General features: G+C 36.3%; 1 protein-coding gene across 1 annotated transcript; it reads left to right on the top strand.

The window, feature by feature from the left end:
• Positions 1 to 7,864: 7,864 nt before the first annotated feature.
• LOC107802063 (phenylalanine ammonia-lyase 1-like) lies at positions 7,865 to 13,805 on the top strand. Its single transcript, XM_016625506.2, has 2 exons — positions 7,865 to 8,589; positions 11,798 to 13,805. Exons 1-2 carry the CDS (start codon positions 8,186 to 8,188, stop codon positions 13,545 to 13,547), a joined length of 2,154 nt encoding a protein of 717 aa, XP_016480992.1. The 5' UTR covers positions 7,865 to 8,185; the 3' UTR covers positions 13,548 to 13,805.
• The last annotated feature ends 2,308 nt before the right edge of the window (positions 13,806 to 16,113 follow it).

Genomic DNA, 16,113 nt, shown 5'->3' with positions numbered 1-16,113 from the left:
GTTTACCTAAACTGAATTTCTCTAGAAATCATATTTGTGACGCCGGTCAAATAGGAAAACAAACTAGAACTCTTTCAAAAACAAAGATATTGTATCCACTTCTCAACCTTTGCAACTGCTTCACATGGATTTATTTGGGCCTATTAGAGCTGATAGTATATGAGGAAAATGATATGCTTTTGTTATTAGTGATGATTACTTACGTTTTACTTGGGTGATTTTCTTATCTCATAAAGATGAAGCGTTGAAAAATTTTGAGATTTTCTGTAAGAAGGTTGAAAGAGAAAAGGGGTATCTGATTGCAACAATCTAAAGTGATCATGGAGGAGAATTTGAAAGCAGAGCATTTGAAGACTTCTGAAATGATCAAGGATATACTCATAACGTCTCTGCACCACGATCACCCCAACAGAATAGAGTCGTTGAAAGGAAAAATAGAACCCTACAAGATATGGCAAGAACGATGCTACTAGATCATTCCCTACCAAACATTTTTGGCAGAAGGAGTAAGTACAGCATGTCACATTCTCAACCGATGTCTCATAAGGCCTATTTTGAAGAAAACTCCTAATGAACTATGGAAAGGTAAATGTCCTAATATCAGTTATTTTCATCCCTTTGGAAGTAAGTGTTTTATTCACAATAACGGTAAGAACAAACTTGGAAAATTCGATCCAAGAAGTGATGAAGGTATTTTTCCGGGCTATTCATTAAATAGTAGATCCTTTAGAGTCTATAATAAATGCACATTATGTGTGGAAGAATTTGTACATGTTATATTTGATGAAAATAACTCCTCACCCGAGAAAGGAATTACTGCAGGTGATGAAGATCAAGTTCAAGAAATTCAAGAGACAAGCAAATCTCAAAAGTCAACTGATGGATCTGATGCTGCGATAGAGTCTACTAATGAAACCAGTAACGATATACCATAACATCTGAAGGAGTCAACTACCCATACAGTTCGTATAAATGAATGGAGAAGTGAACCTAAATATCCTCGAAAATTCATCATAGGGGATCCATACGAAGGAATGAAAACCAGGGGAGCTCTCAAAAAGAAAGCAAACATTGCATTAATCTATCATATTAAGATAAAGAAGATAGAGGAATCTCTAAAAGACTCAAGTTGGATGCAAGCGATGCAGGAAGAGTTAGATCAATTTGGCAAAAATCAAGTATGGAAACTGATACCCAAACCTGAAAACGTTCCTGTAATTGGAACAAAGTGGGTTTTCAGAAATAAATTGAATGGAGATGGAAAGGTTGTAAGAAACAAAGCCAGATTAGTTGCTCAAGGATATTCACAATAGGAAGCAGTCGACTATGACGAAACATTTGCTCCAGTAGCTCAACTGGAGTCTATACGAATTCTTCTGGCATATGCATCTTTTAAGGGATTCACGCTATTTCAAATGGACGTCAAAAGTGCCTTCTTGAATGGTTTTTTAAAGAAGAAGTATACGTGAAGCAACCTCCTGGGTTTGTAGATTCAAAGTTTATCTATCATTTATATAAGCTAACCAAAGTGATGTATGGACTGAAGCAAGCTCCACGAGCATGGTATGAAAGACTCAGTTCATTTCTTATTGATCATGGTTTTACAAGAGGTAAAGTAGACACTACTCTATTTATTAAAAGATCATCAGAAGGTAATCTCATTATTTAGATTTATGTTTATGATATTAAATTTGGCAGTGCTAATCCTCTTATGTGCAAGGAATTTTCAAATCTTATGCAAAGTGAGTTCAAAATGAGCATGATGGGAGAGCTAATGTTCTTCCTTGGACTTCAAATCCAATAATCTGAAGAAGGAACGTTTATATGTCAGACCAAATACACAAAGGAATTGATTCAAAAATTTGGCATGAGCAATGCTAAAGCCATTGGCACACCAATGAGTCCTTCAACGAGCCTCGACAAAGACGAATAGGGAATCCCTGTTGATGAAACTAAGTATCGTGGAATGATTGGCTCACTTCTTTATCTAACTGCCAGTCGATCGAATATTATGTTTAGTGTCTGTAAATGTGCCAGGTTTCAGTCAGTTCCTAAGGAATCACATCTGACTATAGTAAAAAGAATTATTCGATATCTTATTGAAATTGTCTCTCATGGACTATGGTATCCTCGGTCTAACACGTTTAAATTAGAAGGTTTTTCAGATGTTGATCTTGCAGGTGATAAGGAAGACAGAAAAAGCACAGTGGAACATGTCAATTATGTGGTAAAGAATTGATTTCCTCGAACAGTAAAAAACAAGCATCAGTTGCACTATCTACTACTGAAGCTGAATACATCGCTATTGGACAATGTGATGCATAATTATTGTTGATGTCTCATCAACTTGGTGACTATGAACTTTCTTTTAAACCTATACCAATTTTTTGTGATAATTCTAGTATTATATGTCTCTCTAAAAATCCTGTACATCATTCTAGGCAAAGCATATAGACATCAAGCATCACTTCATTAGAGATCATGTCCTTAAGGGAAATATAGAAATATTCTTTATTGGAAAAACTGATCAATTAGCGGATATCTTTACCAAGCCTTTATTAGAAGAGAGATTTTGTTCACTAAGAGAATTACTTGGCATTGTTTGCATTAATAGTTAATATTAGGACCTATGTGCCATTATTTTATTTTGTATGTCAAATGTTCCATATCTTTTCTTACTCATTAATTACGCCTCCGATTTCCCTCCTTTTTCCTCTCTTTTCACATCAGTCGCAGAGTTCAAAGAAGGAAAGCCAATCACCGTGTCTGATCAACTGACACCTTATCCTTTTCTGTACTCAACCGTCAGAAACCCTCTTTTTATGCTGAACTTTCTTTTCAATCTCCATCGTCTCTATCGCCTAAAAGCCCTTCTCCGAAAACTTGCCCAACCAAAAACTTCTTCAATGGCCAAACAACCCAAAAATCCCTCTGCCTCCACTAGGAAGAGCACCCGCTCCAAGGCAAAAACCCCTTCTCAACCCCCTGAACAGGTAGACCTACGGTCCGATCACTCTGAGGGGTTTGCCTCTTCTCAGGCGGACTTCTCTGATCATTCTCAACCCTTAGGAGAAAAAGCCTTGGGAAAAAGACCTATGGAAGAACCCCATGTTTCCTTCACTCCAAAGAACGACCTTTCCAGTTCTCTTAAGTCGGAATTCAATTTCTGGGATTCTCCAAATAGGGACTTCTTTATTGCCCTAAAAGACAAGCCTATTGCTCATGGAAGGGTAGTCGACCTTGATGACATGGAAGCCCTAAATTGTAAGGTAAAGTATCTTTTCATTTATCAAAGGTGGTCGAAGTTCTTCTCTGTTCCTCCGCCTAAAGTCTATGAACCCCTAGTGAGAATTTTTTATGCTAATCTTCGCTCTAGTAAGTATGATAAGTTGGAGTCCTTAGTGTTAGGAAAGCGTATTGTTCTTGATTGTGCCATGTTTGATTCAATTTTTTAGTGTAAGTGTTCTAGTTTCCCAATATTTTTTTAAAAATTCCTGGCCCGATGATTTTGAAATTTCCTTTGATCAAGCCAAGAGATGTATTGCTGAGTGTCCATCTGAATCTCTCCCAAACTAGATAGGCCCTAGTGATAGTTTCGAAACTCGTGTTTTAGCCCACATTGTTGCAACCACTTTGCTTCCCCGTATTGGCTTTTTCTCCACCTTCTCTCTAAGAGACACTTTTCTGGTATATTGCCTTGTGACCAAACTCAAAATCAAACTGTCCTCCTAGGTCATCAGTTTTATGATTGAGAGTGCAAAATATCTCACTAGTCTACCATATGGTATGGCAATCACTCACATTCTGGAAGCTCACAATATTTCCATCTCTACATATCTTTTTACCTCTGTTTCAAAATCTTACAACTCCATAGCTTTTGCAAGTATGGGGTATGTGTGTGTGAGGGCCCATGGGTCAAGAAATAAGAAGGAGATGTCAAGACTGCTCATACAGACTCCAAACCTAAACCTTCTGCTTCTCATCCTAGCCATAGTGATCCTGACCTTGCTGAGAAACTCAGTGCCATTGACAATCAACTCTTTGCAATCAAAGATCTTCTCATTTCCACTCAGTCCATTATTGGTACCATTCATGCTATCTCTAAAGAAACAGGGTCTGATGTCTCCAAGATACGGGTTGCGGTTCTCAGAGTGAGGGAAAATACTGTCAAGGCATTCAAGGAGGTTCATGATAGGCTTGATGGAATGAGTGTCTCAGCCAATGCCAGCTTTGATCGACTGAAGGAGGCTATTTGCAATACTCTTACCTATTTTCTGTGTCGCTACTGTGGAAGTTTAAGACAATGTTTTTTTGCGGTGCTGTTTTTGGACTGAAATATCAGTCGGTGGATATTTTTTTTTTGGTTATGTTCTAACTCTGTTGGTACATCCTGCTATGAATCATGTTTCACATGTCGTGTTTTGTTATTCCCTCTTTGTTGATATCAAAAAGGGGGAGAAAGGATATATGTATTGTGCAGGTACATAATAAGTCGACTAAGGGTAAGTTAGCTTTGGCACTCCTTGAGGGGGAGTCACAGAACCTGAAGCAGTCGACTACATATGCCTCAAGCAAACTAGCACCGGACAAAGTCAACTGCTCTTATTGTGGGAGAGTAAAATACAGGGAAGTCAACTGTTGTTTATACATATATATTATTTTGTCATCATCAAAAAAGGAGAGATTGTTAGATCTAATTTTAATGATGAAAATAATATATTTGCTCTTTGTATAGGAACTCATGGATACCATTCAAGATTGAAGGAATCAATCAGCAATGATCAAGGAACGCATGGATTGGCATACAAGATTGAAGGAATCAATCAGAGGAAATCAAGGAAAGTAGACATGATTAAAGGAAGCAATTGATACTGACGGAATCAATCAAGGCTAAACTGAAGGAATCAAATAAATCAAGTAAATCGAAGATCTTGCAGATAATTAATCAACTATCTAAATCTGGAAGGATCAAGATTCCAGGATCACGCACAGGAAAATCTTTAAAGACTCTCGTCAGTTAAAGCCGTTGTGGGATAACCTTATTCTTGGAAAGAATCAATCTCTTTCCAAGGAGCAAATCTCTTGGGTTGGCAAATCTCTCCAGAATTCAAGTCTCTCTCAAAGTATTTAAACTTATAATCACACCTTAGAAAACATACTTTGATCGAACCAAATACTCTCTCTTTGTTCTACTGAAAACAAACATTATAGCTCTACTAAGACCTGATGTGTAACAAGTTAGAGAAGAAAGAGAGAACAACACTGGTGAGGCATTGTATCAAAAGAAATGAGTGATATAGGAATTGAGCTATCGGTGTAGATCACACCATCCTCTTTGTACTCGAAGAAACTCATTCACTGAAAAGAACTACCTTGCAACCCAAGGGGACTGGGCTAGGATTCACATTGAATCCGAACCAGTATAAAAATTCTGGTGTCTTTAATTCCTGCATTTAATTTCAGCATCTTAAATTCTGTCGTTACTGTTATCTAGTTATTACATCTAGTCGACTAATTGAGAAACTAGTCAACAAATAACAATTAAGTTTAAAAAATAAACAATTCACCCCCCCTCTTGTACTTTCAAAGGCTAGAGAACAAAAGAGAGATGAACAATTTGGTACCCTTCAAGTTCAGCTAGAAAAGAGGGACGAACAAGTTAATCTCCTTCAAGGTCAGCTGGCCAATCTTCTTGCTAGTGGTGCTTTCCCCATTCCCCGGTCTTGTGAGCCTTCCCCATGTGCTAATTCTTCTCGTCGTGATCCTTCGAACCATGCCGACGATGAAGGTTCTAGTAGTAAAGATACAGATGATGCAATATAAACACTCATTGAATGATGTGTATTGCTAAACAAAGTATTGAACTTGTCAATATTTAGTTGGGATTAGTTTTGAATGATGATTGTATTGTTGATATTATTTTGTTATTGAACATTTGTATAGTTATTGTGGTGGTTGGCGTTGTTGTTGTTATTAGCGTTGTTGTTGTGGTTGTTATTAGCGTTGTTGGTTAATTGTTATTAGCGTTGTTGTTAAATAATTATTGTTGTTGTTATTAGTTAGTTAATTGTTATTGTTGTTGATTAATTATGGTTAAATGGCAGCAATGTAATGTTGTCATTATAGGATGGATATTGGTTGTAATTGGCAGGTGGTGTAGCTTAAAAGCAGGCATTTTCTGCCCAGTTTTTACCCAGAAAATCGATCGAAATTGGTCGAAACTATTTATTTTTTTTGCCCAGAAATTCAAAATTTCCGACCGAATTCGGTCAGAAATTTTAAATGAAATCTCCAGATTTTTGAAATATCTGCCCGAATTCGATCGAAAATTATGAATTTAAATTTTTTTATTTAAATAAATTAATAATTTATTACAATTTATAAATAATTATATATTTAAATAAAATTATTATTTATTTAAAATTCCAACCGATTTCGGTCGGTATTTGAAAATTAAATAAAAATTTTTTATTAATACCGACCGATTTCGATTGGTAAATGAAGTTTGATAGTCAGTCAACGCTTTGAATAAATCGGCCGATTTCGGTCGGAAATTTTCGATCGATTTCAGTTGTAACACGTTAGCGACCATCATTTTTCCGATTAATTAAAAGCGGTCAGAAATTTTATAATTTTCGACCGATTTCGATCGAACGTATTTAAGCAATTTTTTAGTCGTGTTCTTTCTTTGAAATGGTAGCTCATGCAGGTGAAGGGAAAGTTTTAGGTTAAGTTATTAAGCTAAAAAATGCTCATTAGAAAACTGATGTTAATGATTTTTTTATTAGAGGCAAATTGGTCAATTCATATCTCCCACTTCAAATGACGCGGTGCTGTCGTTGTGCGACTCTTTCTCACCAACCACACCCAATTCATTATTTCCTCTTATCTATTTGACGACTCACATAACTATCTATTATGGCTTAAACCATGAGGTAATTTACGAGAAAAACTCACCCACTGCAGTTTACACCAATATAATAAATACGCAACATGAAATTTTACATATATTATTACTACAGAGTACAAAAATTATACTCTTTACATTCCAATTCGCATTACATAATTTTGATATGTTATAAGTTTTAAAAAGAAATTAGCTTTTAAAATTTATGGTTTTAAACATGACATAACATTAATATGGTTATAAAACTTTTAAAACTTGTGATTTTAAACATATCAAAATATTTGTGTAAATATAAAAGCTCATCACCAAGTGTTTAAAAAAAATTATATTAATATATTCACAACATTAAAAGATTATTATTCTTTCTGGAATGAACTAAACTAAAAATACTGTCACTTACACGAGAATGGATGGAATAATATATATATATATATATATATATATATATATATATATATATATATATATATATATATATATATATATATATATATATATATATATATTGTTATGGCTGAAATTTCTATTCCATTCGTCTTATATTAACAATCGTGGTTACTAAAAATAGTTGTCTCAAATTATTGTCATTTTAGAAGTTCAAGACAAAATTAATTATTTTTTTCTTTTTTTACCCTTAATAATAATTGTTCTTAAAGATGGAGATAACACATAAATAGAATAAATATCCAATGAAAAAAAATTATATCTTAATACATAAATAAGGGTATGATAAATAAGGGTATGATAATCTTATTTAATATATCTGAAAGGACGTGTAAAAGAAAAACAGTATTTGTAAAAAATACGGGCCCGGGGAATGTGAGGGTTGAAGGGTGGTTGTTGAGAGGAAGCCCGCTTGCTTGCTCTTACTTTTCTTGGCAGCCGTCCATCTCCATGTGCAATCCAACGGTCAATCTAGCTTTTCAACTAACACATTGGCCTGCCCAACCAACCCTCAAGCATGACAATATGATTCCATTTCTATTTAAACTCTCACATTTAGGCTCAACAAACTCAGGAAATTCAGCTTAAGCTAATCCCATAAGCTTTCAAATTTCCTAACTCCACCAACCAAGAGAGAGAGAGAGAGGGCGAAGATCGCAACACACATTTATTTGCACGTACATAAATCTTACGTGTATCTTTTAATTGCACAAGATTATATTCCATCAAAACATCACATATACTTCGTTTCTCATAGCTAACCACATTTTGAGTTCTTGATCTTTTTCTTTCATATTTTCCATTTTCATTTGGCAATACATATTTAGTTTAGCAATGGAGTATGCAAATGGAGATTGTAATGGGCATTCTAGTCAAGAATTTTGCATTAAGGGTCATCAACAAGAAGACCCTTTGAATTGGAACATGGCAGCTGCAGCACTCAGTGGTAGCCACCTTGATGAGGTGAAGAAAATGGTGGAGGAGTTTAGGAAGCCGGCTGTCCGGCTAGGCGGCGAGACGCTAACGGTAGCACAGGTTGCCGCCATAGCCGGCCGTTCAGGCACTGAGGTCAAAGTGGAGCTGTCAGAGGGAGCACGGGCCGGTGTTAAGGCAAGCAGTGATTGGGTCATGGAAGGCATGAATAAAGGGACTGATAGTTATGGTGTTACTACTGGTTTTGGTGCAACATCACATAGGAGGACCAAGCAAGGTGCAGCTCTACAGAAAGAGCTCATTAGGTGAGAGTTTAACTTTTATGCATTGACAACCAGATTATCTAAAAATACTATTGTTCCCAACAAGTAATCAAAAAGATAATTACGAGTAGTTGTACACAATTTTAGGATTAACATCCTGAAAGAATAGACTGATTATCTTTTAACAACAAGTTTAAAGATACTGATAGGGTAAAAATTCGTTACGCACGACTAGAAACTTACTATTGAATTCTCTCTTGTGTGTGTGTTGCGGTTGGGGGGTTTGGGGCAAAGTAGGTAAGGGAAGGGCTTCTGAGTAGATGGCTTCACGTAAATTCCCCATGTTTCGTTTATTAGGCATAGGCAGTTCATCACATGAGACCAACGGCCTCATTTGTTTGCGCTTAACGAAGGTCTGAATCTTAATCATTCAGATCTCAGATATTAAGTGCGTTTTTTTTAAAGTCTAAATTTTAATTATTCAAATCTTAATTATTAAGTGTGTTTGTTTTTTTACTTCACAACCACTTAATAGGTCTTAATAGGTCAGTATGATTAAGATCTATAACAGAGACTTAATTTCATTAAGATGCATGCTATCACGTATTCATTATTAACTGCTATCACCACCTACCATTATCAACTACCACCATGCCACAACCACCACCATACTCAACCACCACCACCACCACGCCACCACCAACAACTACAATTGGCACTGTCCATCATTATAACCTACCACCACCCACCCACCACCTTCCTTAATCACAACTACTACCACTACTGCCATTATTAAATATCACCACCCACTACTACCATCATCAATCATAATCGCCACCACTATCAGTCACTACTAACTACTAGCATGAACTACCATCATCAACCAAAACGACCACCAACTACTGCCTCTAGTCGGCATTCACCTGTTAGCCATCACCACCATATTTTAAAAAGTTATATATTTTATTGATAGAATATTAGATTAGTTAGTATTTCATTTGAACTTTTTATGTTTATTAATTTTCAAATAAAGATAAATTATATACTTCAGATGTTAAAAATCAAACAGTCTTAATTATTTAATATTCATATCTTAATACACATCTTAATATATTCAAATGTGTATTCAGATTCAGATGTCTTAATCTTAATACATATTTCGATATTCAGATGTGTATTCAGATTCATACGTCTTAATCTTAAAAAAAAAACAAATGAGAAAGAAAGAGACAAGATTAAAATTCGAGAGAAGATACAAAACAGCTTTAACAAAAAAAAAAAAAAAAAAAGGAAAGACTGTTTTTCCCCTCAAATTTATCCCCGGTTGGTGAATGATTTGTGGAGTTGTCTATCTTATTAAAAGTGTAAACAATAACTTTAAATTAAAATAAATTAAAATCGTGGTATTGGTAGGTTTGTCTTCAATGATTTTGAAAAGTTATACTAGTATTAGACACCTCCACTTCCAACCAAGAGGTTGTGAGTTTGAGTTTTCTCAAGAGTAAGGTGGGAAGTTCTCGGAGGGAAGGATGCCGGGGGTCTATTTGGAAACAGCCTCTCTACCCCAGGTAGGGGTAAGGTCTGCGTACACACTATCCTCCCCAGACTCCACTAAATAGGATTATATTGGATTATTGTTATTGTTGTATACTAGTATTAGACGCGTTATGCAAGAAATAGGAAACCCTTTCTCATTCTTGTAAGAGAGTACTTTATTTTATTCTTTTGGCCCGTAAATTTTCATATTCTTAACATAAAGAATCTTTGCTAGTCCACCTGCCAACTATTTAAATTAATATGGTTTCATCTTTTTTAGTCCGCCGGCCAACTATTTAAATTATTTTTTCCCTGCCAAAATCTGTATAAAAAAATTTGAAACAAATTTATTTTGACTATAATTTTTTATTTGGCTAAAACTAATAATATTTTAATCAAAGTTATGTTTATATATTTGATTAGAAAAAGAAAGAATACACAGTTAGAATATATTATCATTGCATCTAATAAAAAAATATTGTTGGAACTCCATATATTGGCTAAATAAATATTTTAGCTGAAAATAGTAAAATTCCGACTAAATATTAGCAAATTTGACCAAAAAAGAAAATTGCATAATTTAATTAAATAGTCATTGTATGAAAATAAAAGTAAAAATACACTTTAATTTTTTCTCTTTTGTAGAAAATACAACATTTGTACTTTATTACTTTGTTAAATCTTCTTTTTATTTGGCTAAAATAAATGAAGCTTCAACTAACTTTTATATATTTGGACCGAAAGAAAAAAAAATACATAGATGAATATATATTCATTGTATCTAAAATAAATATAATTGGGATAAAATATGCAATGTATATTAAGAAGAAACAACAAAAAATGCAATTGGAACAAATAAATCATTATATTTGATTATGTGACAATCAAAATTTAAAAACTACCCCACTTGGATTCAAGCTCAGAGAAGTATTAAAGACCACATGAAATTTAAGGAAGAATTAAACAAAAGTTACCGAGTTTAAGGGCTCCAAAAATGACATTTCTGTCATTAATAAAACCACGTGATCATCCAACATGAGTAGCCCCAAACACAATCACGTGAGAGCATGAAAAAATACCTACATAAGTAATGGCCTGTTTGGCAAGCTTAATTTTTGGCCAAAAGTGTTTTTTTTTTTTTTTTTGCCAAAAGCACTTTTGGCCTCAATTTGAGGTGTTTGGCCAAGCTTCTGGAAGGAAAAAAAGTGCTTTTGAGGAGAAGCAGAAGCAGTTTTGGAGAAGCAGAAAAAAAGTAGTTTCTCTCCAAAAGTTTGAGAAGCACTTTTGAGAAAAATACACTTAGAAGCAGTTTTTTAAAGCTTGATCAAACACTAATTGCTGCTTAGAAGTACTTTTCAAACTAATTAGCCAAACACAAACTGCTTCTCACCAGAAGTACTTTTGAGAAAAACACTTTTGAAAAAAAAACACTTCTCAAAATAAGCTGATTTTTGCAGCTTGGCCAAACGGGCTATAATACTAGTTCACTAGTTCACTGGTTACTTTAATTTTGCTTTTGCCTAATAAATACTCGCTGCAGATTTAGGTCTACTTTTGTCTAATTGTAGAAAGAATTTAATGGATGGACGGTTTGAACAGTACTTCTGAAGGTGGCACTTTCAAGTTTAGTCTATGTCCATATATCGTTAGTGTTAGGGGTGATTTTGTATGAATTAATTAACTCATTTGTTACATGCAATTTTATTTTAACCAGATTTTTGAATGCTGGAATCTTTGGCAATGGGACGGAGTCATGCCACACATTGCCACACTCGGCCACAAGAGCGGCAATGCTAGTGAGGATCAACACTCTTCTTCAAGGTTACTCTGGCATAAGGTTTGAGATTTTGGAAGCTATAACCAAATTGCTCAACAGTAACATCACCCCATGCTTGCCTCTCCGTGGCACAATCACAGCTTCTGGTGATTTGGTGCCATTGTCCTACATTGCTGGGCTTTTGACGGGTCGACCCAATTCCAAGGCAACTGGGCCGGATGGAGAATTGTTGGATGCTGTCCAGTCCTTCCAACGGGCCGGTATTGAGACCGGGTTTTTCGAGTTGCAGCCCAAGGAAGGATTGGCATTGGTGAATGGCACTGCTGTTGGTTCTGGCATGGCTTCTATGGTTCTATTTGAGGCTAACATTCTTGCTGTCCTTTCTGAAGTTTTGTCAGCACTTTTTGCTGAAGTTATGCAAGGAAAGCCTGAATTCACAGACCACTTGACTCACAAGTTGAAGCACCACCCTGGCCAAATTGAGGCTGCAGCTATAATGGAACACATTTTAGATGGAAGTTCCTACGTTAAGGAAGCCAAGAAAATCCATGAAGTGGATCCTTTACAAAAGCCTAAACAAGATCGTTACGCCCTTCGAACATCCCCTCAATGGTTAGGCCCTCAAATTGAGGTCATTAGGGCCGCGACCAAGATGATCGAGAGGGAAATTAACTCGGTTAATGACAACCCATTGATCGATGTCTCGAGGAACAAGGCATTGCATGGAGGTAACTTCCAAGGCACTCCAATTGGCGTGTCGATGGACAACACTAGGCTTGCACTTGCCTCCATTGGAAAACTCATGTTTGCACAATTCTCTGAACTTGTCAATGACTATTACAACAATGGATTGCCTTCTAATTTAACCGGGGGACGAAATCCTAGCTTGGATTATGGTTTCAAGGGTGCTGAAATTGCAATGGCCTCCTACTGCTCTGAGCTCCAATTCTTGGCCAATCCAGTGACTAATCATGTCCAGAGTGCAGAGCAACACAATCAAGATGTGAACTCTTTGGGCTTAATTTCTTCAAGAAATACAGCAGAGGCAGTGGATATTTTAAAACTTATGTCATCCACTTATTTAGTAGCACTTTGCCAGGCTATTGACTTAAGGCACTTGGAAGAAAATCTCAAGGCCTCGGTAAAAAATGCTGTGAGCTTAGTGGCCAAGAAAGTATTGACAATAGGCCAAAATGGAGAGCATCACCCTTCAAGGTTTTGCGAAAAGGACTTGCTCAAAGTGGTTGACAGAGAATATGTGTTTGCATATGCTGATGACCCATGCAATTGCAACTACCCATTAATTCAAAAGCTAAGACAAGTGTTGGTGGATCATGCTCTTTTAAATGGTGAAGGTGAGAAGAATTCTAGCACTTCAATTTTCGAAAAAATTAGTGCATTTGAGGAAGAATTAAAAGCTATCTTGCCCAAGGAAGTAGAGAGTGCTAGATGTGACTTGGAAAATTGCAAGCCAACCATTCCTAATAGGATACAAGAATGTAGGTCCTATCCATTGTATAAATTTGTGAGAAAAGAACTAGGGACCAATCTCTTGACAGGTGAAAATGTGCAGTCACCAGGAGAAGTATTTGACAAGGTTTTCACAGCAATAAATGAAGGTAAATTGATAGATCCTTTGCTTGATTGCTTGAAGGAATGGAATGGTGCTCCTCTTCCACTCTGCTAGAGGAATGAGAAAGAAAAAGGAAAGGAAAATCTTGGGGTCGCACTATGGGTACACTAAGTTTATTTGTATTTTTATTTTTATTTTTTTGGGTAATTATTCTCAAAGGGTCTCTAAGAAAATTTGTGACTCTTGATAATTATTTATGATATCTGTATTCTGTTCTTAGTACTAGTGTTTTTATTGTTGTAAGCTTCGTTCAACAAGAAATATGTAATATATTAATAAGAATTCACTTTCAACAATATCTTTTATTAGAGACTATTGGTGTCTTCCGTTTTTTATTTCTCGATTTTTCTATTAGTTTGATGAATTAGTTTGAGTAGGTTTGCCTTGTTGACTCCCGGTTGTTGACAAAATAGATAGACGAATCATTTTTTTGGTTGTCGACAACCATTGCAATGGAGACTATGTCATGGTTTTGCCATCAAATCCATTTCTTGGTTTGTGGGGTGTGGGGTAGGGATTTTGGTAGGTGGGAACTGGGAAGAGGATATTGCCACATCTTCTTATCTTCTTTAAACCAATTAAATCGATTAATTTGTTGAAAAAGTAGGTGAGAGAAAATGAGGCAGAGAGGGAAAAAAAGAGGGGGAGGGGGGAATCTTGTAATCCACAAAATCACGGATCATGATAACATATTAAACAAGATTGTATGGGTCAAAATCTGACCTCGCGTAGATTAGCGCTACAAGGAATAATAAGTGGTCGACTAAGTCGTGGTTGTACCCACAAGGTATAATAACAACGAGTATCTCGGTCACTGCCGAGATCGAGCCGTCAAAAAGCTTGTATGGTAAAGTAAATGCCGTGATACTTGAGGTAGGCGACGTGAGGTACAATCAAGGGACGAAAGTATTCTGGTTAAGGACCGTTGGACAAAAGGGAATACTGATATAATATATAGAAGGTAAATAGACAAGAAAAGGGGGGCTTCCTCTCCTAGAGAAAGAAGAGGTAAAGAAAACCAAGAAAAGGTTTAGATAGCGAATACAAATCTCTGTAATCGTGATTATTGAATCAACGAAGATAGATCTCGTTACTGTCGATGGTGTTCCATCTTTTCCATCTCTATCACCACATCACAGGGTAATATGTCAAGAATGTAAGTCTATCATCTATATTTGATATCTTATATGATCCTAGAAAGTTTATAAGCTTGATTATATCTTATTCTCTTAATCGATGTGCTTAGATCTAGAGTTAATTATCATTGGCTGAGATTTATCCTTTATTTTCTTCATTAATTAGTTTAGCAAAAAGCTTAATACTTTTTGGTCGAACAATTTGGCTCCGTCTGTGGGGATTTCTTAGCCAAATTTTTAGTTTCCTTTAGATCTAAAACCAGCCAAGTATCACTTCCAGGTTGTCATAGCCTCACCATTTCCGTATAGACATCAACTCGAAAAGTGGTAGATAAGCTTTTGAGATAACCGAATCAATCTAGGTCAGATCTCTACAAAAAATCGAAATTATGTCTGATGTCTATGCAAAACTCACGCCTCATCTGTAGCAATGGGTTTGCACGTCATATGCATGTTTAAAGTAGGATCACGGTCACTATGCACTTAGCATGACCGCAATCCTATTTGACGTATTCACCTTATATACCGGCCTATACTTCCACCTCTTAGGAAGGGACGATAGCCTACTGTGTGATTCTTTGAAATAACGGGCGTATCCTGCCTTATTTTCGTACGCACATGCACTATGTGATTTATAAACAAAGTATGACATGTTTCCCTTATTGTTTGCGCATATCGGACGGGATCGGATTGGGACTCGGTCTCGATATCCTAATGAGAAAGGTAATCCAACCCGCGAAAAGTCTAGACACGACTAATGACGAAGCCAAACATGGCTGCCAAATCTGAAACCGTCATTCGAGCACGGGGCAAAGCAAGCGACCCTGCAGCGCCGTTCCCCCCTTTCACCGACTTACCAGGCTATGGTAACCGGCAATTTCGTTTGGGTTTAACTTATCACGCTTTCTTTTTTGTTCAGAACAGGAACACGAGCATTCTCACAGGTACGCGAACAAGGAACAAATGCCACCAAACACACCAGGAAAATGTTCCGTACCATACTATCTCGCAAGCAATGACCAAGCAAAGCCCTCTAAGTCGTACCGTACTACAAATAACAGAAACGGCTCAGAATAGGTCGACATTATTAAGAGAATCTCCGGAACCAGGGACTGAGTGATGGGCCCATGAAACGCACAGTATTCTCCAATACAAGCAAAGTTAAACAAACTGGGACTCACCCCGACAAACAATATTGTCTAATTAAAGCAAAGTTAAACAAATCGAGACTTACCCCGACGCACAATATTCTTTAATAAAAGCAAAGTTAAACGAACCGGGACTCACCCCGACGCATGGTACTCTCCAATAAAAGCAAAATTAAGCAAATCGGGACTCACCCCGATGCATGCATAAACAATACAGCGACGAGTAATGTTCTCCAATAAAAGTAATACAACGGGTTAATTCCGACCTAGTTCGAATTAACACCTTTACGGTCATTGTCCATCGCCAAACGAAAGAAAAGTTCGACCTCGCTCGAA

Source organism: Nicotiana tabacum, chromosome 11 (genome assembly GCF_000715075.1).
Source record: "Nicotiana tabacum cultivar K326 chromosome 11, ASM71507v2, whole genome shotgun sequence".
Taxonomy (NCBI): domain Eukaryota; kingdom Viridiplantae; phylum Streptophyta; class Magnoliopsida; order Solanales; family Solanaceae; genus Nicotiana; species Nicotiana tabacum.
The sequence above is the reverse complement of the archived record's forward strand: the minus strand, read 5'-3'. Positions and strand labels throughout refer to the sequence as shown.

Excerpts from the sequence above, each read along its gene's own strand:
- LOC107802063 (XM_016625506.2), top strand. The coding sequence starts at position 8,186 with ATGGAGTATGCAAATGGAGATTGTAATGGGCATTCTAGTCAAGAATTT. Across the intron at positions 8,590-11,797 it reads CTACAGAAAGAGCTCATTAG|ATTTTTGAATGCTGGAATCT; the intron begins GTGAGAGTTTAA and ends TATTTTAACCAG.